The 25,218-nt window shown below is 37.5% G+C and overlaps 2 protein-coding genes across 2 annotated transcripts in view; one reads left to right on the top strand and one right to left on the bottom strand.

Moving 5' to 3' along the window:
• Positions 1 to 852: 852 nt before the first annotated feature.
• Positions 853 to 14,126, bottom strand: LOC149408999 (uncharacterized). Its single transcript, XM_089650234.1, has 5 exons — positions 13,794 to 14,126; positions 8,796 to 8,981; positions 6,985 to 7,192; positions 4,639 to 4,797; positions 853 to 3,809 (listed from the first exon to the last, which is right to left on the bottom strand). Exons 1-5 carry the CDS (start codon positions 14,055 to 14,057, stop codon positions 925 to 927), a joined length of 3,702 nt encoding a protein of 1,233 aa, XP_089506360.1. The 5' UTR covers positions 14,058 to 14,126; the 3' UTR covers positions 853 to 924.
• Positions 14,127 to 15,535: 1,409 nt separating this feature from the next.
• RNF220 (ring finger protein 220) overlaps positions 15,536 to 25,218 on the top strand; it is a 30,035-nt gene continuing 20,352 nt past the window's right edge. Inside the window, exon 1 of the mRNA XM_089650236.1 lies at positions 15,536 to 16,365. Within this exon, the coding sequence (XP_089506362.1) occupies positions 15,940 to 16,365 (426 nt within the window). The 5' untranslated portion in view covers positions 15,536 to 15,939. The remainder of the gene's footprint in view (positions 16,366 to 25,218) is intronic.

Below are 25,218 nucleotides of genomic sequence, written 5' to 3'. Positions count from 1 at the left end.
CACGAAAAAGAAAAGAAAAAATGGATATCTAATATTATTATTGAGAAATACTTTAATTTGTGAGGCGGGTACCGCCGCCCCGGGAACCATTCATTGGATAATCAGCTCTGCCATAGGTTCATGGGGTGAGGATTGTCTAGGTCTTAGCGACAGATGCGTCTGTTCACCTACTGGCACACACTGCCCACCTACTGCCCACCAACAGGCACACACTGCCCACCAACTGGCACACACTGCCCACCAACTGGCACACACTGCCCACCAACTGGCACACACTGCCCACCTACTGGCACACACTGCCCACCAACTGGCACACACTGCCCACCAACTGGCACACACTGCCCACCAACTGGCACACACTGCCCAAGAACTGGCACACACTGCCCACCAACTGGCACACACTGCCCACCAACTGGCATGCACAGCCCACCAACTGGCACGTACTGCCCACCTACAGGCTGGATTTGGAGAGGCTGGCTGAGGGAGATCTTGTTACCTTTCTAGCCAGACTCTCTCGACCCCCTCGTGGACATACTGATACCCACCCTTCATACCCTTTTCCTTCCCACATCTTTCTCTCCTTAAAAAACCCTCTACACAACATTGCCGATGATGACACATGCCCTAAAGATTGCAATCCGTTTGTTAATATATTCCGTTTCTGCAGTCAAGGGTTGTGAGGACTAGAGGTGGCTGCTAAATTCAACCGTGGGTCACACTTGTGATTTGTGCAGGGTTAGCAATAGAGTACTATTAATCTTGCACAAGTCTTACACTCTTTTCCAATGACCAACACGCAAACTCCTCAGGGATCTCAACTTTTAAGTAAACAACAAAATGAAGCACGCAACGGACATAAAAAGAAATTTTATTTACAACGGAATTATACAGTTAATAAATAATTCATACAAATTAATATCGCTTTTAGATTTGGGACGTTTTGGTTATATTAGACAGATCATTGTTAGAGTTTTTCTTCACCTTTTCATATTTTTTCTCCTTTTTATCTTTCTTCTTCTTCTTCTTCTCTCCAGCCACCTTGCTGTGGATCTTCACCAGTTTCTTGTACATCTTCATCAGTTGTCTGGCGTCCTTCGCCATGGCTTTCTTCCTATTCTCTTCAATATGATCAACAACAGGGTCTACATACTTGGTGCAGCTGGCAAGGGTCATGTAAAGATCAACAGAACCTTCAACCGGCATCAATTTGCTTGGTTCCACGTCTATTTCACCTTCAAAAGCACCGTCTTTTGGTTGGTCGTCAATTTCGGCACCTTCCAAACAGTTTTCTTTTGGTTCATCTGCAATTTTGATACCTTCGTTACAGTTGTCTTTTGTTTCGACTCCTTCATCTATTTTGACATCGCTTTCCGTACCTTCGTGACTGTCTTTTGTTTCTACATATTTCTGATCATTAATTACTGTTTTAACTTCGATTTCAGGAGCATCTGAAACATGCTGATTGGCATCGTCTTCAACATTCAAATTGTTGTCTAATCTTTGTTTTAATTTGCTTTCCTCCTTTTGTTTCTGTTTCTTGATCAACGCCTGTTCGGCTTTAGCCTCTTCGATGAGTTTCAGTTTGACTTCTTTGTTCTTCTTTCTCAGAGCGTTGCACAGATTGGAAGTGGCCAACACCTTCCTTACCTTGTCGCTTTTGAGCCAACGCTCCTTCCACGAACTGTCTGATAGCTCTTCAGCACTCACACCCACGCTTTTCAGTATCTCCTGTCTCATTTCCACGTTCACCATCTCTCCGGTTACTCTTCTTTCGAATACAATGTCTTCCCGGTCAATTTCCGAGTCTATCTTTTTACTTAATTCGATTATTTCTTCAGTGGTCGGTTCTTTGGACATCCTAGTAACTTCTTCATCGCTGGAGTCATCGGAAATTTCAAATACTTGGTAATCATCATCTTTCATTGCATCAGCTGTTGAATCTGAGTTAATGCTGTCCTTTTCTAAATCCATCTTTTCAGTTTTTATTTCGATGGCAGCTTTTGAATTATCTCTCTGAATCAAAGCTGCTTTACCAAAACCTGAATCTTTTTTAAATCCATCTAAACTGACTACGTCTATTTTCTCTTTACATGTATCTTCTTGTACTACGCAAACCGATTCAACTTCTTTATCATCATCATACTTACCTAATTCCTCTTCTGTGTTATTGGCATTGTCGGCATTTTCAATTTCGTCTGTTTCAAAATTAGGGTCTTTCCTTTTTCCGCAATCTTCTGAACTGCTGCTGCCTTGGCTAGATTGAGATTTCCTCCGCTTTCTGTATTTTTTCTTCTTCGGTCTCCCCTTTTCCACGCTGTCCACACTGATGGCATCATCCGATATACAAACCACTTCTTGCTTCAACTCAGTGATTTCGATACCATCGGAGCTGTAACTGCATTCTCCTTCAGAGAGTTCTTCCTCTGGTATTTCCAAACTAACAACTGATTCATTGTGTTCTATTGATTCTAAACCTATTCTAATATTTAAACTATCACCAATTAAAGCCTCCTTTGCTGCAATATTCGGCTGTAAATTTTCTAAGTCTTTTGCACTATTTTGGGATTTTTTTTTACCCATACTTTCACGATCTTCATGATTTTTCTTGGTCTTTTCAACGCTGGTGGCTTCGTTGCTCCTCCTGGATTCCCTGGATGACTTTTTAGATTTCTTCTTCTTCTTTTTACTGCTTGGATTCTTATCTTTAGCGGTTTCCGTTTCTTCGATCTCTTCACGCGGACTTACTTCGACTTCCACGGCTAAACTCTTGACCAAATCCACATTATCGGGACTCTTCCCAGCTTTGACATCTTCTTCAACCATGACTTCAGCACCTTTAGAATCATCTACAACATCAGAAGTCGAAACATCTTTTACTCTTTCTCTTTCTGCCGCATTTTTGTCAACTTCTCCTCCACTGTCCAAATCAATAACCTCACTAACGGAAGACGAACGGACCTCACCCACATTTTGACTCTCAACAATAGCTTTATCAACGATGCTACCTTCAACCACATCATCAGGATTCTTGGCTTCATCAGTTACCGTAATCAATTCGTCATCTCCACCAGCTTTCACCACTTCATCATTTCCGTCAGTTTTCATAGTTTCATCAACTTTAGTTGCCAATTTATCAACAGTGTCTTTCCCGGGATCAACTTCCGGTTCTTCATCAGAGCTCTCTTCGCTGCTGCTGGACTTGGAATCGAAACTATCTAACAGATCGTTTTTTTCCGTGTCGGAGAGTTCGAGCATGATTTCGTCTTCGTCAATGCTGGTCTTGCTCTTCTTCTTGCTGGCTTTACCAGTCCCTTTGTTCTTAGGCTTCCTCACCTTCCCCAACCTGTCCTTAATTGACTTCCCGTCGATTCTGCCATCGAATGGAACTGAACCGTCCTTTTCTCCTTTGGGTTTGGATGATTTGGCACCGTCGACAAACTCTGAATCATCCTTATCCGCCTTTCTTTTGCCATTGCCTTGTTTCGTTGCATTGTCTTTGTCTGCATCCTTTGGAGTGTCCCTTTTAGCATCTACTTCTTCTGCTTTATCCAGATCTATAACAGGACTCTTTGTAGAAATGTTCACTTCTTCTTGAGCAGCTTTACCAGAACCAGTGGCTACATTGGTGACAGAGACCAGCAGGTTGTTCCTTTTGAGTTTGATCTTCCTGGGGGGATGTTGAGTGGCTATGACGGGCATGGAGACAACCAGAGTGGGAGCCGCTTTAACATGGTCATTTTTGGATTTGTCTTTAGAAGAAACGAGTGATGTTGACAACTTCTTGGCATTTCCTGATGACTTTTTTTTATCTGAAAAAAAAAAATTTATCAAAGGATTTTGAAGGAGTATAAATTGATGCTATGAGTGTGGTTTAAGACTAAAGTTGCCCCTAAATAGAGATAAATGCGATTAAAAATTTTGGTTTGGTAAAACTCTTCGAGCCACAATATGAAAACTTTACAGATGATAAAACGAATATTTACAAATTTGTCACACTAATTAAAAAATCTTGAAGTTTACATGTGAGTGGATATTTTTTCAAAATATTTGAATTCTATTTCTAAACTATAGCTGTACCCCGCCACGCGTTGCTGTAGCAGCAGTTGTGTGCAATCTGCGGACCCCGTACAGTACGCCCAGCTTTTTTTTTTATTTTTATAGTGAATACCTCACAAGAGTCCCAATTGCTCCCGTCTGGAGCCAGTGAGACTATGGCATCCCCAATTGGGGGATGTTGTGAGGCTGAAGGTAAGTGGGGAAGGGAAAGAGGAAGGTGGGGAAGTACCTGGCTATTCAGATCTAGTCACTAAACACGGCTAAAGCCATTTGGAGCAACGTTTCAATTCTGAATGGTGGTCTTACACCAGGGCGATACTGGTAGTATCTTCCACTCTGGAACGTGCCGCAAATATACTATATATTATTTTAATTAATTAATTGTGAAATAACACAAATTAATCAAATAAAATTTATTTGCGCACGCCGGGTTCGAACCCGCGACCTTCGGAATGGCAGTCCAATGCGTTACCACTGGACTATGCCGGCCGTCAAAGCTGCCGAGAAGCTAACTTGTCTCCGGCTTTGACGGAGCTTTCGTGCCTGAGCCGGTCACTTAGTTACACCAAGCATGCGACTGACCTGGTGGATGTTCCTCGTCGCTGCTGGAGCTGACCACTTCCACCACCTCCGGGGGCTCCTCCTTAATTACCACCTCGTCTTCATCTTCCTCTTCTTCTGCGCTTCCCCCCTCTCTCTTTCCCACCGCCGACACTCCTTGCTCTTCCTCCGGATCGGAGCCTGTAACACAAAGCACCATATTATTTTTACACAGCCCCGACAGACTTACAGAAGTCTTCATATTTAAATTTGTATTACGGAGAGATCATCGACCTTTAATTATATAGACGGGGCGTGTGAACCTTAAAATTAACACCCTAACCAAAAATAATGATCAGATTGTCCTATTTTCCGATAGAACGTATCCCAAAACTAAGTTTTGAAAGGTGACGAACATGCTTTCAAATTTATTATTTTGTAATGCAAATTTAAAAAAGTTTTTAAATTATACATTTCATTTGTCATTTGAATGTGATGAATCATTTGTCTGAATATATAATTTATATAATTCAGCTATTCTGGGGAAATAACTTATGGCAGATTATGTACTATTTTTATAATGGGAAGGAAAAACGTATGAGGTGTGGGAAGGAATCTAGGGATCAGTGTGTCCAGTTTGTCCATGGATGACATGTTGTGGAAGCTAGTTCCATGCTTCCACTACTCTATATTAGTAGAATGGATGACATGTTGTGGAAGTTAGTTCCATACTTCCACTACTCTGTATTAGTAGAATGGATGACATGTTGTGGAAGTTAGTTCCATGCTTCCACTACTCTGTATTAGTAGAATGGATGACATGTTGTGGAAGTTAGTTCCATGCTTCCACTACTCTATATTAGTAGAATGGATGACATGTTGTGGAAGTTAGTTCCATGCTTCCACTACTCTATATTAGTAGAATGGATGACATGTTGTGGAAGTTAGTTCCATGCTTCCACTACTCTATATTAGTAGAATGGATGACATGCTGTGGAAGTTAGTTCCATTCGTCCACTACTCTATATTAGTAGAATGGATGACATGTTGTGGAAGTTAGTTCCACGCTTCCACTACTCTATATTAGTAGAATGGATGACATGTTGTGGAAGTTAGTTCCATGCTTCCACTACTCTGTATTAGTAGAATGGATGACATGTTGTGGAAGTTAGTTCCATGCTTCCACTACTCTATATTAGTAGAATGGATGACATGTTGTGGAAGTTAGTTCCATGCTTCCACTACTCTATATTAGTAGAATGGATGACATGCTGTGGAAGTTAGTTCCATTCGTCCGCTACTCTATATTAGTAGAATGGATGACATGCTGTGGAAGTTAGTTCCATGCTTCCACTACTCTATATTAGTAGAATGGATGACATGCTGTGGAAGTTAGTTCCATTCGTCCACTACTCTATATTAGTAGAATGGATGACATGCTGTGGAAGTTAGTTCCATGCTTCCACTACTCTATATTAGTAGAATGGATGACATGCTGTGGAAGTTAGTTCCATTCGTCCACTACTCTATATTAGTAGAATGGATGACATGCTGTGGAAGTTAGTTCCATGCTTCCACTACTCTATATTAGTAGAATGGATGACATGTTGTGGAAGTTAGTTCCATACTTCCACTACTATACAGGGTGTATCGGCAAGTAGCCGACAAACTTTAACCAGCTATTCCTTAGCACATTTGGAGTAAAAAATGTTATGGGCGCTTTGCTGTCCGGTAACATTTTTTTTCCATTAAAAACAAAAAATAAATAAAAAATCCACACTCCGTCACTGTCATTTGCATTGTTTCTCGTGTTCAACAGCTGTTATTAGCAAGTGTGTCAAAAAGTGTCCTCGCTCTTTCGTACACACTAAATAATAATAGTTAAAAATGAGACGAATTGTGCCGTGCCATTTCGTTGTGATTGTAAAAGCGCGCCAACGTAGGTACGTACGTACATTATTCAACGAAACTCGAACAAAATATTGCCAGATGGGTTTTCAAACTTTGACAAAGGATAAAACATTGGTGACATGTGGTGAAAATATGAATCATAAATTTTTTATTAAAGAAAAATGTTACCACACAGCAAAGTGCCCATAACATTTTTTACTCCAAATGTGCCAAGGAATAGCTGGTTAAAGTTTGTCGGGTACGTGCCGATACACCCTGTATAATGTCCAAATAAAATTTTGAAACTCTCAATCAAGTCACCCTTTTCTCTTCTTTCTTTTAGATACTTGACATTCAAAATAGGAACAAAATTACTGCCTATGTCTGATTTAGAAAAACTCTGCATAAAGCTGAACAATCTGGGACTTGTATTTGCTAGTTATCTTATAAATAACTGTTTTCTTCGTAAATAATAATATACACAAGAATTGAATTGACCTATGTTAGCGTGTACGGCCTGCAGCTGCGCTCGAATAGCCCTGGCCCTCGCCTGCAACTCCAGCAGCTCTAGGACTGTCATGCCGGCGGGGCCGCGCTCGCCCTTGTCCTCGCCGCGGCCCCTTCTCTCAGCCTTCTCGCCACGCGGCCCCACCGGAGCGGGCCCGCCCAGCTCCTCCTGCTGGTGGCGCCGGTGATGTTTTTTCTTCTGCAAATACACCACATTCAACAAACAGCATCATTTGATTTGAAGGAATATTTTATTTATTATAGGAAGTTGTACAAAAGATTCCCAATTTTTCCCAGTCGTCTGGAGCCAGAGAGACGATGGCATCCTCAATTAGGGTACATTGTGAGGCTCAAGGTAATGGGAAAAAAGAAGGAGATGGGGAAGAAGAAGGTGGGGAAGTACCTGGTTATTCGGATCTGGTCACCGAACATGGCCAAACCCATTTCAAGTAACGTTTAAATTCTGAATGGAGGTCTTACGCCAGGGTGGTACTGAGTTTTTTTTAATTTTATTTTTTTTTTATATTAACTCCACACAGGAGGCCCTGAAGAAAATAATTCCCCTCAGGGCCTATGTCATCTTTGGGGATGCTGTGTGGAGGGTCTTTTTGTGGAGAGGAAGGAGTGAACATGGGTCTTGAAGAGTCCCATGTTGTAGGAGGGAGGAAACACAGAGGCCGGCAGTTCGTTCCACAGCCGAGCTGTTGAACTTAAGAACGAATCGTAGAAGCGACCCGTTCTCATGTGACAAATGTCAACCGTGTACAAATGTTGGGCGCGCGTTTGGCGTGTATCCCGACTACGCACCGGTGCCGAAGGGATCAATGACGCTAGTTCCTCAGAGCATCTTCCATTGTAATACCGATAGAACAGGGACAGCATACCTACCTGACGCCTGTGCTCTAAAGATTGCAGTCCGTTTGTTAAGATTGGGGAATCTATCAAACGGACCGCCCGTTTTTGCACAGAGTCAAGGGTTTTTTTCAGGTATTTTGGGGCTCCAGACCAGAGATGGCTGCCAAATTCGACAGTAGGGCGCACTTGCGATTTGTACAGAGTCAGCAGTTGTGTACTATTAAAGTATCTGCGGGCCCTGTACAGTACGCCCAGCTTCTGAGAGGCAAGCTTTACTCTGGCTTCGATGGAGCCCCCGTACCTGAGCTGGTCACTTATAGTTACACCAAGCATATCAATGGAAGGCCTGTTCGGAAGATTGCTTCCGTTGAAGGAGACTAGATTATCATTTGGATCCCTTTTAGACGTAATCAGACAGGATTGGGTCTTTGAAACATTAAATTCGACGAGATTATTTTTACCCCAGGAGGAAATACTCTCGAGATAGAGTTTGTGTGCCCTTTGGGGGCTTGTCAAACAAAAAGCTATCATGAACTGTACTGTCATCCGCGTAACAATGAATCGGTGCACATGTCAAAAGGTCATTGATGTGCAACAAAAACAAAGTCGAAGACAGAACCGATCTCTGTGGGACGCCAGCATTTATGGAGTGCGAGGAAGAGGTGAAACGTGATGCAAATGGTTCCATGATTACTCAACACAATCACAATTCAACAAACCTTCCTCTTGACCCCCTCCTCTCCCCTCCACTACCTTCAGTCTCACAACAGACCCTAATTGGGGATGCCATAGTCTCACTGGCTTTAGACGATTGGGAGCAGTTGGGACTCTTGTTCTCCAAGTTTAAACATTCTAATAAAAGTATGTTTGTCTAAAGTGAATATCTAGGAATTGGTTAGTCATCCAGCGTGACGTTGAAGCAGTGAAACTATGAGTTTGTCAGTTACCTTGGTCTTGGTGGACACCTGGGCCAGCGGCGGCTGCCCTTCGTCCGACGAGATGCTGTCCAGCGAGATGGTCTCCAGCGCGAGTGACGGCGCATCGTCCAGACTGCAGTCGGAGCTGTCGGTGTCCGAGGGGCAGGAGCAGCCGTCCAGGATGGACGCCAGCCGTGTGGAGCTGATGCCCAGCACCTGACGACCAACACAGAATAAATAAATAATGACGGCCTGACAATACGAAGGTCCCAGGTTCAAATAACTTAATGAGTAAAACCTCAAATTGTAATATTTAATTATTGAAGACAATATTAGCGATTCGTAATTGAATATTTGAAACAGAAAAAGATTCTGTCACATCTAGGACTCGAACCCAGGACTCTTGCCTTGCCGGGGCACCGCTCTACCAACTGAACTATCATTGAGCTATTCATCCTAGACTTAGCAGATAAAGTCAATAGATGTAAAATAAGATATATTTATCTAAGACGCTGTCTAGATTGCATTTAGTTCTAGTTGAATCTTGCGATCATACATAAAGATGCCAATAAAAAATGTGTGGTGAGAAAAATGAAGGCAATATCGGTAGTTCTTATTCGTAAATAGTTGTTTCTTGTACCAAGTGCTATTTATTTATTTATTTATATATATAATTTGTACATTTATTTATAACAATTACAGGTAATATAGTCTAAGACGTTATAATTGTACCATTTATGCAGTGTATATGCAATGCCAAAAATCTCGCAAATGCGCTATAGGACACAAAAAATAAATCTAATTTTTTATCTACCGCATTCAAAAAGCACGTAGCTCTCTCCACAGGTGAGTTCATAAATAAATTAGTGCGGCTTGCTCTACTATATAGAAGATTGTGATGACGTCCTCGAGAGTGAGACTCTGGTACAAAAAAATTTTGTTGGGCGTATAATCGAGAGGCATTACATTTGTGCGTATAATCGAGAGGCGGAATTCGACAAGTTGACACACTTTTCCACAAATGATCATCTAGTCAACCCACATTATGTAAGTGCATTATATAAGCAAAATAAATGCAAAACAATACAAGTACAACACGTAAACTCACCAGAGATCAAATGGGAAAATAATTCACCGACTCCAGATATTTTCATATCAGAGGGTTCGGCTCGGTAGAACTCCTAACTCCTAATAACGAACTAATTCCTAACGAATTTTCATCTAGGGGATGTTTGGCAAATTGTAATTGTATTTTATTATTATTTTTAACCCTTTCCTTACCAGAGTTCTTCTGGAGGAACACGAAGGAAAAAAAATTATTTCTCTTGATTTTACGAACCAAATAACCCCGTATTTTGCATATCGCTTAAGGAAGATATTGCTAATAAGGAATAGAACAAATGTCGTACTGGAAACACATACTATTACTGTTATTTCGAATTAAAAACGCGTGTTTTGCAGTTTTTAACGGTTTGAAATTTCTCGGATTTCAACATTATTTTAAAGGTAAGATATCGCATATTTCTGTTGAAAATAATTATTATATTGTATATACATGTCTAATCTGATATGTAAATATGATTTCCATTCAATAACATTAGTTTTTCATTTGGTTTTCGGTAATAACATTCATGTTCCTGAGCTGGCACTTTGGTCGTTCGTGGATGTTTTTCATAGAAATCTTTCTTTGGCCTTTAATATTGTTTTACTTGTTTTTATTTGATTCTTTCAAGATATATTAATTTATTTTATTATTTTCCGGTAGACTTTAACTTATTTTATTCATTTTTATAGATGGAGCATCGTGGTTTGACACATGAGAAGATCACCGTGATGCTGGAAGGAGATATTTCCGACGTGGAGTTGGAGTTGGAAGATGAAGATTAAGAGGGCTGGTCAGTTGAATATTTCCAGGATGCTGCAGAGGAAACCAATGTGGAGGCATTGAGCCAAGCTCTTGGAATGGATGTGGAAGTCCATGTAAGTACTTTTGTCATTATTTCTTATTGTTATATTACTGCGATTATCATTGCGATTATTGCGTTTGAAGTAGATTTAAGTATGAACAAATTTGGGTTTTAAATGAAACCATTAAGTATATATTTTTAATTATAGACTTTGGAAGAGAGGCAGCAGCCAGTGGAAGACGAGCCAGAGTCCTGCACCGTGCCACAAGGACAGCCCAGTGAAGCCTCAGCTTCCCATGGACGGAGAACCGATCTACAGTGGATCAAGAAAGATGTCGACCATGTAGACTCCTACTGTGATGTTACTTTCTCAAAACCACCACTGGATATGTCTGCTCTACAATATGTTTTATGTTTCATAGATGAAAATATTATAAAAAAATTTGTTGAGCAGACAAATTTGTATTCAGTTCAAGAAAATAGCACCAGCGTCAACACCACATCATGATGGGTATCCTTAAGTATCCGGCATTCCACCTTTACTGGGCCAATGATACGAGGCTCTCTCTCATCGTTGATGTCATGCCTAGAAATCGTTTCACTAAGTTACGCTGGTGTCTTCATTTAAATGACAATAGCTCGTTGATTCCAAGAGGACAAGAGGGTTACGACAAATTATTTAAAATAAGGCCGATGGTAAATGCCCTCCTTGAAAATAAGGCCAAGATCGAACATGAGGAATTCAATTCTGTAGACGAGCTCATGATACCGTTCAAAGGGAGAAGTAATTTGAAACAATAAATTAAAAACAAGCCACACAAGTGGGGCATCAAAGTCTTCTCCCGAGCGGGAGCCAGTGGGCTCGTCTATGATTTTGAAATTTACACGGGCAAAAGCACGAATGTCGGTGTGTGTCTCCAAAGAGAAAGAAATTGTTTTGTTTTATTTCACCACTAATATTTTTGGTTGAATTTGTTTTTCTTACGTTAATTTAGGGTATTGGTCCGTTTTTAAAAAAATATATATATTTTGATTTTTTCTTTTTTACTAAAATTATTTTAGCATAATATTAAATTGCAATTTAATATGCTTGGCTTTACAGATTAATAGAATTGATTTTTGTGTATTTATTTTCTATTTAAACAATTAAAAACACTTTAAAATTATGTATGCTCCTTGTACTACCCGTTCTTTGACTTACACCCCCTAAGCCCCAATGTTCTTCCTCAGGAACATGAAATATTTCGAAAACCGTATGGAAAAAAAATAAAAAATTTTTTGTAAAAATATTGAAAAAAATCACAGAACTCAATAATGTAGACAAACATTTTTTTCGTTGGCTGGAAAAAGTCTGGTATTGAAAGGGTTAAAAGATCTTATATGTTCTTTGAACCTAGTATTAAAGAACCGGCCAGTTTGTCCAACATAAACAGCATTGCATTCGTCACACTGGAGTTTATAAATGTTAATTATTTGTAATTTGAGTATGTACTTTACTTTTTGAGTTTTTAAGAGATGATCCTAAGTTGTTATTTGTGCGGAAGGCAATATTAATTGAAATCAATTAAGAAATCAGTAATTGAAATTAAAATACCTACCTAGAAATAATATAAATGTATCGTCTGTAAGTGGGCTACCCACAGTTTGATAATGCCTTCAGAGGGCGAAACAGCTGTCACGCGTAATAATAATTACACAGCAGAACTTGTTTAAAAATAAACTGTTTTTATAAACCCAATAACAATATTATTGAATATATGAAAAATAAAAATAAAGTATGGAGTGAAGTTTCTTTTTTTAGGATTTATCAGGGAGAAGGTTGAAGTTTTTGGGAGCTAGGAAGGTGAATTGTCTTTGTGCTGAAGTAGTATGAGGTTTAGGTACATTTTAATGTCGTTTGATTATATTTCTGGTGGTGTCAGAGTGTTGTAAGAGTGTTTTTTTATTATATTTGTACAAGAAATGTGTTAGCATAAATTTTAAAAGCAGTTATTTATTTATTTAACGCCCAGAGGGCTTTTACATGATTGGTAGTATAATTTTAATTTGACAGATACTTTGAAACATAAAAAAATAAGAATAAAATTACATTTGATAAAAGCTATGCAACAAGTCATACAAACACAAGAAACCAAAACAGAAAATTACAGCTATTTGTAGGTTTACATGATGTGTTTAGGAGTATTGTTGAAATAAATGTTTTAAATGATCCACAAAAGGTTGGTATTGAATATGTCAACATCACCCAAGTAATGATTTCCCATGGTGTGAAGTCGTTGTATCGGAGAGTGGGCAATGTAGTTACGCTTATGTGTGCTGCTGTAGAATATTGTATTTTGTCGTGTTGTTACTGTGGGTGTATGTATGTTTATAAGTTGCAGGAGTTCACAACAGTCGAATTTAGAGTTAAGTATTTTGAATAAGAACGTTAAATCGTTTATTTTACGTCTATCTTCTAATGTATGTATTTTTAGAGTATTTAGTAAGAAATTGTATTTTAAGTCTTCGACAGGGATATTTAATTGAAAATTTATAAATCGTTGACGTATATTTAAGACACTATACTCAACAAAAAGTCTGATTAAGGAATATTTTGTCAGTCGCTTATTGATAACACGTATTACCATTTTTTTGAGCTTTTTGCAGAGGTTCAATAATAGTTTGAGCACAGTCACCCCAAATGATGATACCGTATGCTGATATGGATTAGCAGAGAGCATAGTATACTGATTTAAGTGTTGAAGGAGGAAGGATATTTCTGCAAGATTGAAACACATAAGATAGCTTGCGAATGCGGGGAGTTGGGCGGACTATGTGATGATCCCAACGTAGATGTTGATCAATCAAGACCCACAGATATTTTATATTGGTGACTTGTGCAAAGTTTGGGCAATTACAGCAAGAATCAGGTCTTAGACAGGAGTGAATTATTATTTTTATATTGTAAGTAGGTTGGGTAGCAAACGACAGACTAAAGGTTATAAATTTAGTTTTTTCAGCATTGAAAGTAAGTATTATTGAAATAATTTGCGCGTATCAAGTAAAGTAAGGAAACTTTGTAAGGTTTGTACTCAATCAAACCACGTAACAAATAAACAAACAAGTGAACAGTTGAACAAACCTCATCCAAACATAATTCTTGTAAATCATCCACTTTGACAGTCCTCAGACACTGGGGGGCCATTGCGACCAGTTCTCTGTCCTTCAGGATGGAGAATATCTGCCTCATCAGCTCCACCCGGTCCCTAATGTAGTAGGTCAGGTCCTTCTCGGTGTCATCTTCAGCGACCAGCATTGGCGCAGCCGCAACCGCGGATTGCGTTTTCTCGACTCTCTCCTTCTTTATCTTAGTCCGCTTTGTCTTCTCCTGCCTGCCGCTCAACATTTTAAGCGATTTATTTAATAATAACAATAATAAATAACGTCAAACTGCATTCTAACCTGACATTTTGATTTGACAGGACGCTCCATAGATAAATTTGACAGAACCAAAACTTAGAATCAAAACGTTTAACCTTATAACTACGTTACGCTGTAATAAACTTTAAAACATTTATTTATAGAGTTTATTATTGCATGGCATTTTTGAAATAGATAGTACTTTATTGTTATTCTGAGTGGTAGAGACTAGATACAGCATCGATAATAAAATAATTTACTAGTATGCTAATTTAGCTCTTACAACATGAGAACAATAAGGACTATTTTTGCGGATCAAAAATAATACCATAGCATACCGTATTCTAACAATTTATCGTTTAATTGAAATAAATTACATTAAACCCGTCGTCCGACGGGTCGGTAAACAATCGATATAAATTGAATGCTGCAACACCCTGCGTAGAAAATTAAGTTCATAGTAAGGTAATGCATGAAGGTATGGAACTTGCAAAGAAAGGATGAAAGTAGATTGAATGCTGTTGAAATGAGATACCTGGGGCGTATGTGTGGTAAAACCATGATCGTGTGAAGAATGTGGAGATCCGCAAAGAGTGTAAGGCTGATGTAAACGTAATGAGTAAGATTAAGAAAGGGACGCTTAGATGGTTTGTGCATATAGAGCGAATGAGCGAAGAAAGGAGTGTAAGGGGGATATATTTTGATGCAAATGCGAATGGTAGCAGAAGTTGGGGACGTCCGAGGAAGACATGGCACGATCAAGTGAATCAGATACTAGAATCGGGTCATGGCAAGAGTCAGAATAATATAAGAGTATGTATGAGACGATGTATGAATGTGAATGAGACCGAGTTGTTTGGCGGTCCGTCCTCTCTGCCTACCCCTGCGGGGAAACGGCGTGATGGTTAGTTAGTAAGGTAACGGGTAACGGTTTGCAGCGCAGTACAGCAAAGAACTTTTCTGCGCTGGGTCTTGCGGCATTCGATTTATGTCGATTGTTTACCGACCCGTGTGACGATGGACTAACATTTCAATTTCACTGTCAGTTTTGTCATGGAAATTATCAATATAAACCGATTAAAGAAAAAAATTGATGTAAGTTTTAGTCTCAGCTTCGGAGCCACAGTAATAATATATAATATTTTTAAATATTTCGCTTTCTAAACTAACCAAGTAATTTAAAACAATACAATAAATTAATGCATTTAAGATGGTGCGGGTTCAATTTTTGTCGGCTGCATTTATTGTTTCTATTTATAGTTATGTTTCGGGCTAATAATTATGGCTTTCAATAATTTGTGATCCTTTGTGCTTCGCATAAAAGCCCTTTCTTGTAAACATACGTTTATCTCTAATAAATAAAATAAATTAAAATCTGTAATTTAGTTCCTACCGAACTTTGGCTGTGTGAAAAAAGCATGCATTGAACCGCCATTGATAAAATAAAAATGTCGCAATGTTTTGATTGTCCGACGTTTCGGCTGTCTGTTTTTCGACTACTTGTTTTTATTTTGCACAATTGGACTTTATTTTACAACTGAAACGTTTCACGAATCGTCCAAATCACTTCTTCAGAGTGCGTGTCGGACATTTCGTCAACAAAAAAGTGATAATTTGACAATTTTCGTTCATTAATTACTGAGATGCTGTCAGATTCGTAAAGCGATAAAACTAATTCAAATTACACATTTGTATAGCATTTTTACGTTGAGAGTTCAATCTTCAAAGACGTGCTACAAAACATTGACAATCTAATAATTATTTCAAAACGAACAGTTAAAAACTCTGCAATTTTCTTAAAAAACAAAACATTTTGTTATTTCAATTTGTAATGTCTGTCTATTTTTCAAGTTTGTTATCGTTTTGTTATGTTTTCGTCGAAGATGTCGGCGGACGATCCAGGAATGGCCGGCACCAGCTTTAACGCTAATGGCAACTTCGATAACAACAACGGCTTAAGCAATAGCATCAATGGTTTAAGCAATATCAACGGCTTGAGCAATAACAATGGATATGACACCAATCAGTTGCTGCTGGACGATGGCAGCTTGATTCTAAATAGCGTTAGGAATAGAAAGAAATCGAGTGGACTTCCGTGTTGTCCAATTTGTTCTTGTACCTTGAGAGCGAATGAACTGCAGAGTCATCTGGGACTAGAGATGGAGAAACTGTCTAAGATCTCATGTTCGGGGAAACGGAAGAGCGCCGGCACTCCCAATTCTTCGGGTTCCAGCTCTAACGGGCTGAACGAAGATGTGGACATCTCGGGAAGCACTGGCAGCGAGGTGTATGAGGTTTGTACACAGTTTTATATATTTTACAATCCCAACAGAATCCAGGTCTAAACTAAAAACTTGTTTTAGGCTCTCATAATAATAATAACATAGAATTTATAGCCAGAGTAAAGTTGGCCTCTCAGAAGCTGGGCGTACTGTACAGGGCCCGCAGATACTTTAATAGTACACAACTGCTGACCCTGTACAAATCGCAAGTGCGCCCTACTGTCGAATTTGGCAGCCATCTCTGGTCCGGAGCCCCTAAATACCTGAAAAAAACCCTTGACTCTGTGCAAAAACGGGCGGTCCGTTTGATAGATTCCCCAATCTTAACAAACGGACTGCAATCTTTAGAGCACAGGCGTCAGGTAGGTATGCTGTCCTTGTTCTATCGGTATTACAATGGAAGATGCTCTGAGGAACTAGCGTCATTGATCCCTTCGGCACCGGTGCGTAATCGGGATACACGCCAAACGCGCGCCCAACATTTGTACACGGTTGACATTTGTCACATGAGAACGGGTCGCTTCTACGATTCGTTCTTAAGTTCAACAGCTCGGCTGTGGAACGAACTGCCGGCCTCTGTGTTTCCTCCCTCCTACAACATGGGACTCTTCAAGACCCATGTTCACTCCTTCCTCTCCACAAAAAGACCCTCCACACAGCATCCCCAAAGATGACATAGGCCCTGAGGGAAATTATTTTCTTCAGGGCCTCCTGTGTGGAGTTAATATAATAAACGAAAAAAAAAATATATATATATAGCGCAGTTTAGTGTCATTTCACTTCAAGTGCGCTTTACTATAACAAACTTACAAACGGTAATTTAGTATTAGTGGTCATTTTCTTAAAAGTATTCCTACAGTTTGCCTTACCCAATACAGATCTAATATTATAACACTAAATACAATACTGTTTATACAAAGTGATGACAAAACTTAGGATAAAAATAACAGCAGGACAGGACAAAACAAGAATATTAAAACTAAAACATAATATAAAACATGAGGTAGTTTGTGCTCAGAAATGAGAATCTTCTGAGCAGACATTCGTGCTTTAAATTAAATATACATGCCTGAGAGTAACTAACTAACCAACTATGACACCGTTTCGTCCAGAGAGGACGGACCGCCAAACAACTGCATCACACCACACACTCCTTGCCTCATTCACATTCATACATACTCTTCTGTTATTCCTACTCTTATCATGACCCAACTCAAGTATCAGATTCACTTGATCGTTACATGTCTTCCTCGGGAGTCCCCGACTTCTGCTACCATTCACATTTGCATCATATATCCTCCTTACACTCCTTTCTTCGCTCATTCGCTCTACATGCCCAAACCATCCAAGCGTCTCTTTCTTAATTTAACTTATTACGCCTACAGAAGACGTGCATTCTTTGCTAATCTCCACATTGCTCACACAATCATACATGGTTTTACCACACACACGCCTCGGGGATTTCATTACTTTCATCCTTCCTCCGCCAGTTCCATGCCTCACTGCCATGCATCAGGGTAGGTACCAGCACTCCATTGTGGACGGCTAGTACCCTTTCAATATCTCTGTCAGCCTTCCCATCTCTCTAGAACATACTTCCTAAATACACAAACTCATCCACCTGCGACAAGTATTCCTCAGCAACAACTATATTGCACACTGTTTTCCTACTCTCTCTTTCAAACACCATGACTTTAGACTGTGGGGAGGGGCTTTTTATTCACAGGAAGCAGAGGAAGTTCTGAGAAGGAAACACGGCGGACAAATCACATTTAGGAAGATAAATTCTTATCAAATTCTCATACTGAAGTACCACCCAACATAAAATTTGCCTTTCCTTTCCTAAACACTCTCATTAAGGAAGATACCATAATAATAATAATAATAAATAGATGATTTGTATAGCGCAGTTTTTGTGCAAAATCAACTCAAGGGCGCTGTACAAATATATAATATATTTCTACAATGATCTATATATGGGTCAATCCGCACCAAATCATCCAGGCCATGTCACCCACCATCTCAGATTTTGATGAAACTTTATATTTTTAATCCTTCCATATAGATAAGAAAATATACCAAATTTTACCTTCCTACCTCAACTCGTTTTTTTTTTATGGGCAGTTGAAGTTTGGGCAAAATAAGCGTTTTTACATATTCCGAGCACTCCGGAAGAGCTTGTACCTTCAATGAAAAAAAATTGTATCTTTGTCATTTATAGTGCAAATGCAATGAAAATTTTCAATATTATCAAGAAAACTATGCTGATTGCAGAAAAAAATAAATAAACCCTTTACATTTATCTACTTGACTTTAAAAAATTACCAAAAGTAATTTTTTAAGTAATTTTTGGGACGGAAAAGGTACTTTACAAAAAAGCAATATCTCGGGAAGGTACAGTGTTAATGAAGTAATTTTTTTTTTTATTCTTATCTACAAATAGCATAGAATCACATAAAAAAATAAAATTCATGGCATTTTACTTGCTTCAATAAATAAAATCCATTTTAAACTTTTTTCAAACTTTTTGTAATTTTTTTTTATTCTTATCTACAATAAACATAGTACAACCTAAAAAAATAAAACTCCTGGTATTTTGTGTGCTTCACAGTGTAGAAAAGTTTTTAAAATAAGAAATCTTTATCATACAGAATTGTTCTAGGTTTTTTTAAATCTAGATACAAAAATAAATAAAATCCATTTTAAACTTTTTTCAAACTTTTTGTAATTTTTTTTTTATTCTTATCTACAATAAACATAGTACAACCTAAAAAAATAAAACTCCTGGTATTTTGTGTGCTTCACAGTGTAGAAACGTTTTTAAAATGAGAAATCTTAATCATACAGAATTGTTCCAAGTTTTTTAAAATCTAGATACTGTATTTGCAAATAAAAAAAGTCAAACTTATTCGGTCCTTTACAACATGCTGGTAAGCTTGCAATGTAAGCTTAAGGCACCAACAAAATAATGTACCTTGTTCCTTACCCTGAATGCATACACCATAGCAATATTTTATAACAAGATCAACTTTTTAACTCTTTTCAATACAAAGTTAACTCTTTAAAAAACAAATACAATAAAAATAAAACAGGCAATGTAGGATTAGGTTAAATGAAAGTACATTACAATAATATTGTTTACAAATAAATGTTCAAGTTCATTTTTTACTTTTATTCTTGATCTGACCCATAAGATGGTTGAACTTTTGATCAGCATGATGAACGTCTTTTTCAAGAAAGTAGTAAGCTCTTCCTGAACCTTTTGTTGTGGGAGGGTCAACGATATTAAAAATATTTTGTAGTGGAACAAAACAAATATCTTCTTTTTGATGTGGCCAGTAAAAGGATGGAGCTGGGCCAAAAGGATGCATAAACTTGATTGATACATCACACTCGTCTTCATCTTTGGAAACCACAAGTCCAAAAAACCAATGGTTGTCATATACGCAAGCTACATAAGAGTTTGTACAAATTTGTACCATACTTAGTTGCTCAGAGCGATTTCGTTCCCCACTGAAGTTAAAAATCAAAGCATAATCTGAATCTGAACTTATCCTTTTTGTGCCAACTTCATTTTCAGACAGAGGAACAAAGCAGTGGAAACCTCGAGTGCCTGGTATTGTTTTAGCTTGTGACTAGACTTACTGTGGGATGGTATTGCATGTAGTTTAAATGGAGATTCTCCAATGTCAGTTAAAGAAGTGTTGATTTCTTGTAAAAAAAATTCTTTGTTTAAAACATTTTCAACTTCACTTATGTCTTCTTGAAAAGTGTTAAGCTCTTCAATTTCATTGTTAAGGTTTTGGCTCTTACTAATTTTTGCTCTGCATGCATTACAAATTTTTTGTCCAGGGATTGCTTTATTAGTTACTTTTAGAATGGTATTAATGTTCTCTGAAAATTCCAAGGATACTGTTCTTAAAGTTTTTGTAATTTTCCTTTTGTGGCTTTGGAACGGGTCAAAACAAGCTTTTTGAAATGTTTCATATTTATTTAAGTTAAATATTCTGTGGTGCTCACAAATGTTGAAAACCAAGTCTATAGATACAAAACTTCTTTGTTGAATAAGCTTTTTTTCAAATTCACTTAACAAATCCACACTCGTTAATTTCTCTGACTTAGTATAACTTTTTTTGTGACATTCAGTACCATTATGTTGTCCCACACTACATTTAACTAAACTTGTTTCGATTAGAGACATTTTAACAACGTACACCATAACATGAAACAACTACTGTATTTATATAGATGATCACTGCTTTGAAGCTGACTCAGAACTAAGCATGTCAGAGGAAACAAAGCATGTAGTATCCTGCAAACTTAGTGATGAGGCAGATAGTAATTTTCATGTTCTGTCTTGTTCTTGTTGCAGATACATCATTTCCATGTAGTGACTTGTCTCTAGGACTGTTTCTTTGATATTAGTCCATTCATTCAACCTATATTACCTAAACTATAACTTGCCCAATTACAAACTAAAAATAGATATAAAAAAAATCACAAAAAGTTTGAAAAAAGTTTAAAATGGATTTTATTTATTTTTGTATCTAGATTTAAAAAAACCTAGAACAATTCTGTATGATAAAGATTTCTTATTTTAAAAACTTTTCTACACTGTGAAGCACACAAAATACCAGGAGTTTTATTTTTTTAGGTTGTACTATGTTTATTGTAGATAAGAATAAAAAAAAATTACAAAAAGTTTGAAAAAAGTTTAAAATGGATTTTATTTATTGAAGCAAGTAAAATGCCATGAATTTTATTTTTTTATGTGATTCTATGCTATTTGTAGATAAGAATAAAAAAAAAAATTACTTCATTAACACTGTACCTTCCCGAGATATTGCTTTTTTGTAAAGTACCTTTTCCGTCCCAAAAATTACTTAAAAAATTACTTTTGGTAATTTTTTAAAGTCAAGTAGATAAATGTAAAGGGTTTATTTATTTTTTTCTGCAATCAGCATAGTTTTCTTGATAATATTGAAAATTTTCATTGCATTTGCACTATAAATGACAAAGATACAATTTTTTTTCATTGAAGGTACAAGCTCTTCCGGAGTGCTCGGAATATGTAAAAACGCTTATTTTGCCCAAACTTCAACTGCCCATAAAAAAAAAACGAGTTGAGGTAGGAAGGTAAAATTTGGTATATTTTCTTATCTATATGGAAGGATTAAAAATTTAAAGTTTCATCAAAATCTGAGATGGTGGGTGACAAATCCAAAATTTTCTGGATGATTTGGTGCGGATTGACCCTTTCTGTAGTTCGACCTTTTCTAAATCCGTGCTGTTCAGCCGTTAAGAATGGCTCCACTTGTGGTAGTGTGTATTTATGAAGACGGCTCCACTTGTGGTAGTGTGTATTTATGAAGACGGCTCCACTTGTGGTAGTGTGTATTTATGAAGACGGCTCCAATTGTCTTAGGACGGGTTGTTTCGGAGAATTTGAACAATTCATCAAATTTCAACGTTCATTTTCGGGTTCTGTGAAAGTCATATTCAAGTTCTGTTATTATATCATTGTAGGCTAGTTGCTTGACAAAACTGAAATAAAAACAAAACTTGAAAAAATCTTTCACAGAACTTGAAAATGTAATAACTCTTATCAAATTCTCGTACTGAAGTACCACCCAACATAAAATTTGCTTCTCCTTTCCTAAACACTCTCAATAAGGAACATACCATAATAATAATAATTATAAATAGATGATTTGTATAGGTGCAGTTTTTGTGCAAAATCACCTCAAGGGTGCTGTACAAATATATAATACACTTCTACAACGATCTATGTTATTACTAACTATATATGGAGATAATATACAGTACAATACTTACCTGGTAGGTCACTTGAGATTAACACTCAATTAACATTAACTTATTGTTTATTAGCGAAATTTAGATACAGGATTTTTAGGACATAATTGGAAAATTGGATATATGTAATTAGAATTTCTCTAGAAGTGGTAAGTTTTTACCTGAATTCTGTTGGACTTGTTATGGATCTTAGTTCCGGAGGGAGTTTATTCCAAGCCTTCGGCCCAGATACTCCGAAAGCGCGATCACCAAACTTAGTATTTGGATTCCATCAGTCTGCTTACAGCTGATGATGTTGCTGATCTAAGAGTTGACTGCCTCAGACCAGTGTTTTCCGGGACGCATAGTTCAGAGATGTAGGGTGGGGCCATTTCATTGATGGATTTAAACACCATCCAGCACAGTTTGTACTGGATTCTTTCAGGGCACTTGAGCCAGTGAAGGTTACGAAGGTGTTCTGAAATGTGCTAATATTTAGAAACCCCGGTTATGAGCTGTGCTGCTGCATTAAACACTGATTGAAGTTTGTCAATTTGATATTTTGTAAGGCTGGCATAAATGTACATGTATATTATTGAAATAAATACTGGAATTAATAATGGCATTTCCAATTACAGTATGTGCACATTCTAACGCAGTATCACATTCATTGGTCTAATGCATTGTACATATAGTGATGGACGTCATGCAATCTTTTAGCCATAAGGTTGGGAGCAATTGGGACTCTTTTGAGGTACATTAAAAAAAGAGATCAAATGGCCAACACAGAATACTTTTTTTTTTTAGTAGAAATATATTATATATTTGTTTAGCTCTTAGCTTCTTTAACCTTTCCCTTACTGTGCTAAAAAAATCCACGCGTTACGGTGCTTTGTAGTCAATACACATCTCAAAATAAGCGATTTAATATTGGAAAAATATGAATATTCATAGCTAATCGCTTATGTTTATTATATTTTATATCAAAAGTGATAATAATTGTAATTTAATTTGCTGAAAACATGAAAAAACCATCGGCAGATGCTAAAAAAGAGTGCGAGGGGTTCACATCTAACGACGTTCCTCGACCGTCTGGCTGGCGGCTAGCATTACTAGCACACACACAGCTGTGCGGTCATAGGTATCGATGGTCTAAATCAAAATACAACTGCGGACGTGTGGATTTTTCATGTTCCCGCATAGCGAAATAAAGCGGGACATCAATAGCGTGTCATTTCCTCGCACACTCTTCGCTTAGCAGAGTCACACGGTTGATTGTATTGGTGTATTTATTTCCGATTTTTAACAAAAATTTATGATTTTCAATTGAATTTGAAAACTATGTAAAATATAATTTTTTAATTCAGTGCATACATGCATAACGGAAGAATACCTAAAATCTGAACCCAGAATTTATTATATTTATAGAGTTAATAAAGTAATTAGAAGCAATGTGTAATAAATACACACCACAGCTAAGGAAAGGTTAAAAGACATATTTTTTTTGGTAATTATGTTTATTATGTATATGTATTTTTTATAATAAATACAACTGGTAAATATTTACCTAACCGTCGCACGTTTAGGCAGTCGACGAAAACAGAGAAAACTGTTGGTATTGCAGATTTCTGTTTTAGCATTTACCGCCTTTAGCTGAATGTCCATTACCTTTTCACCGTCAAATTGACTCACGGGTACCGTTTTAAGGGTAGGGTAAATATTTCCGTAACCACTGCACTTGTAATGTACACAGTTTATGGAAATTACACTTCGTTTCAACTTAATTATTACAAGAAACAACGATTTACATCGGGATATGTGATAAAAATGCATTATAATTCCATTTTTATTTAATCAAAGTTCACGATTTACCTTCTAAAATAATCTCTTTGCTGCCATATTGGACTTTTTTTGTACGGAGTGACACTTGTTTCGATCTAAATATGCTAATAACCATAGACATATGAATATTAGTAGACCTGCCCTAAGTGATTAAAAGCGTATTATCCCCACTCCCCATACCGGTTCCATTGGAGCCGGCTGGGCTCGCGTATGACCTCAATTGAAATTTGAAAACGTGACGTCATCATTCTTGTGCGAACTATGGTCGAGGCATCATCGGTTCATTTTACGAAATAACACGGCAAAATGTTGACTTGTACTATGAAAACTTGTAAAAATAGATGTGAAAAAGAGAATAAACCCAATTGTCGTATTACATTCCATATATAAGCATTATTTTACTTTATTTTAAGCATATTCACATCGTATAATATGAATCAGTTGTTACTATCACATCGAGAAACGTCTGGACGCGAAACACAAAGCTGGTTGGTTGCTGGGAAGTAAATTATGAACATTTATAAAAGTGTCTTAACTAAATACTTAAACGAAATATTCGACTCTTAAAATAGAACCGATTTTTTTTGCCGAATTTGGACTTCGCAAATTTGTTCATAACGTGGCGAGTAATTTGCGCTCCCATGTAAAAATGTCTATTCATTCAAAAGCAGATTTTACTTTTAAGAAGTAAATGGTGATATTATAATGCGAGATGCCTATTTACTGTCAGATTGATTTATTGACGAATCACAGTCAGCTTTACCCCCTTCGTTCTTCAACAGTTGATTTTACCCCTCGCCATTATCTTCTCGTCTATTAATTCCTATGTCTGTGCTAATAACCTATTTGTTGCATGTAAATAGTTGTTGTTGAATGTGTAATTTCTATAATCTGTACCTAAAAGTGCGGCGTTTAGTGAAATAATTTGCGAGGGTAATGTAATATATTAATATAAATTGTAATTTGGTACGAGATTGAGAAGACGGGCGAATGTGGCTACAATAACAAACGATTGTGAATCAAGTCAGTTTATGGTATTACTAGTGAACCCATTGCTTCGCTACTGCTAATGTTTTTCTCGGGCGTCTCCGACTTCTTCCACCATTCACTACCGTATACCAACCACAATGTTACTGTTAAAATATATAAATACTATGGGATCCCCCGCAGTGCTTCGCTATTGTAAATGTCTTTCTCGGGCGTCTCCGACTTCTTCCACCATTCACTACC

The sequence above is a fragment of the Hesperophylax consimilis genome, unplaced genomic scaffold, assembly GCF_061612785.1.
Source record: "Hesperophylax consimilis isolate HC1 unplaced genomic scaffold, BYU_Hcon_1.0 scaffold_39, whole genome shotgun sequence".
NCBI classification, from domain to species: domain Eukaryota; kingdom Metazoa; phylum Arthropoda; class Insecta; order Trichoptera; family Limnephilidae; genus Hesperophylax; species Hesperophylax consimilis.
This window is presented reverse-complemented; position numbering and strand designations above follow the sequence as displayed.

What these genes read in the sequence shown, in the direction of transcription:
- LOC149408999 (XM_089650234.1), bottom strand. Translation starts at nt 14,057, where the DNA reads ATGTTGAGCGGCAGGCAGGAGAAGACAAAGCGGACTAAGATAAAGAAG. An exon ending in GGCCGTACACGCTAACATAG is followed by an intron (nt 4,798 to 6,984) that starts GTCAATTCAATT and finishes TTTGTGTTACAG; the next exon opens with GCTCCGATCCGGAGGAAGAG. An exon ending in CGACGAGGAACATCCACCAG is followed by an intron (nt 3,810 to 4,638) that starts GTCAGTCGCATG and finishes TTTTTTTTTCAG; the next exon opens with ATAAAAAAAAGTCATCAGGA.